The sequence below is a fragment of the Eleutherodactylus coqui genome, chromosome 7, assembly GCF_035609145.1.
Source record: "Eleutherodactylus coqui strain aEleCoq1 chromosome 7, aEleCoq1.hap1, whole genome shotgun sequence".
Lineage (NCBI taxonomy): Eukaryota > Metazoa > Chordata > Amphibia > Anura > Eleutherodactylidae > Eleutherodactylus > Eleutherodactylus coqui.
The window spans coordinates 201,955,828-201,958,101 of NC_089843.1; the positions used below are offsets into that span (position 1 = coordinate 201,955,828).

The following is a 2,274-nucleotide window of genomic DNA, read 5'->3' on the forward strand; positions in this document are numbered from 1 at the left end:
TTGCGAAGCAGGCTGACATATTCTTACTGCGCTGGAAGCCAGCGAAAAGCGACGCCCACAGGGCGTGATTAGCCGCTTTCTGAAAAATAACCACTCAAGGACCTAAGGGGCAACAGCCCTGGCTATATGTACAATTCAATCTACAGCCGTAGTTTATGCGTGGTATATTATACTTTACAAACGCTGCCACAAATACATCATTTGATTTAAATTTGTCACTGAAACAATCCAATACTTTTTTATAAGAAACTCCCCTAGCAATTTGGTAAAGTACAAACACGCAGTAATGGCCACAATAAGCGCTAAGCGTATCTTGTAACTGATTATCTTGATATATGTATGTGCGACAATTCCGGTTTAAAAAGTTTATAAACGCCTTTGGAAATAGCTCACTTGTTGGTGGTAAACCGTAACTATCAAAAAATAGGGCTTTCTCATCATCACACAAGATAATTAGTACCCAGTGACGACCTGGCTGGCTGGAATCATCTGTGTTTACAACATAGGCGGCTGGTTTTTGAGATACAACATCACGGGGTAAGAAGTCACAGGGATATACACCCGCAAATAGCTGATCGGTATAAGGATCTGCCTTGAGAAGATTTGTAATCTGTAGAGTGTTCATGATTAGTTGTGATCATACAGGACTTCTCTTCTGTGGTTTATCTCCAGAATAGCTGGGTTGAGGGCGTACACTATCATGTTTATAGTGTGCGGCGTAGGGATGGCAAATCTGATTTCTGCCCGCAGGTTCCCCGTTTTAATGAGGGAGTAGTGTAATCCTGGTTCCTGATCCGGAGAAAGATCAAAAGAAAAAAATGTATAACCGCGAATGTATTCTTCTCGGTCAATAGCGATCGCGCTGTCTGATTTGTCCTTTCCGGAAATATGCACAAGAGCCATGTACTCTCTAATGGCTAATTCGGCATCGAAATTAGGCTGAAAAGGCCTGGCGGGTATCTGTTGTCCGTCCAGATACAGAGAAGCAAAATTGATGTCGTAATGATTAAAGCAGATAGGATTCTTCTGATACGATCCGCTAAAGGCCTCATTATCGACAAATCCTAATATCACTGTTTTAGGAATCTGCCCGAGGAACAGATTTTCATGGTTCGTAATTCGGGCCCCTGCAGGCACGCTATAGACTTTTAGGCAGGCTCTTTCTAGTCCATATTTAGCCGTGGATGAAAGAAGTGCTTGGCTGTGACCTATTCTGACAGCCGGTGACACTTGCACGCGTTTTATGAACAGGGACGCTCGCGTGATTTGAACTTTATACGGCTCGGGATCGGAAGACATCAGGCAGAAAGAGTCTTTATTTCTAGTCATTTTAACCTTAAGATCCAATCCATTTAATATGAGCTTTGGCTGGTTAAATATATCCCCATAAATAGGCCCCAAAAGTTCCACAGATTTAGAACGGCGTGAGGCCTGGGCTCTTTTGATGAAGCCTAAGTTGGGGCCATCAAGAGTCCTATCATGATGATGACCAGACGTGTCTTTGTAGAACAGTCCAGCCGTAAGCTGTGATGCCAGCGCTTGAGAACCATAATTCAAAATAGTTTCAATATACGCTCTATAGCTATAAAGATTATCTGATTGCGAGATAATACGATCCCCCAGCGTGATGTCCACTTGGTTGAAAAGCGTCGCTATAGGATAATTAATAAATGCAACGCGAGCACCGTCTGGGATGTCCGAGTTATCTTGTTTAACTATACGGCAGGTTAGATGTAGGAGGGTATTATTTAAGTCATAATAATATTCACCGCTGCCCGATATGAAGAATTCCAATGGTGCGTTCTCGGTGAGTGCCGCTATAGGCTGTACTTCAACAAATAGCGATTTTTCAATACTCGTTTGTGTGGGCGGTATGGCGAAAATATCCAATTCAGATTTGGTGCATTCTATGGACCCGTCATGTATGAAAGCCATGTTGGAGAGTTAGAAGATGTCGTCCGCTGAGCGTCTAACCTGTTTCTGACGTCGTCGTCTTTTACGCAAAGCGCTCTTATCCATGAGCATCGGGGGCATTGCGAGACGCCTTTTTCTTTTACGAGTATTTTTGGTGACATAAACAAGGCCTGAACCGCTTTGAGCTTGCTGGGGCTGATTGATCCGATCCATAACAGCTGTGGAGATAGTTGTGACTGCGTCTTTAGCGATGTTTTTGACAGCCGTCTTTACATGCGGTTTTACTAATTCTAGGCCTTTTCTGAAAAGAGGAACGGCTCTTCTAAAAAGCCCACGGAACAATCCAGCAAGCCCCGCCCC

General features: G+C 43.7%; 1 protein-coding gene across 1 annotated transcript; it reads right to left on the bottom strand.

Annotated features, from left to right (window-relative positions):
• Positions 1–627: 627 nt before the first annotated feature.
• LOC136573579 (uncharacterized protein F54H12.2-like) lies at positions 628–1,935 on the bottom strand. The gene has a single exon (XM_066574850.1). It carries the CDS (start codon positions 1,933–1,935, stop codon positions 628–630), a length of 1,308 nt encoding a protein of 435 aa, XP_066430947.1.
• Between the last annotated feature and the right edge of the window lie 339 nt (positions 1,936–2,274).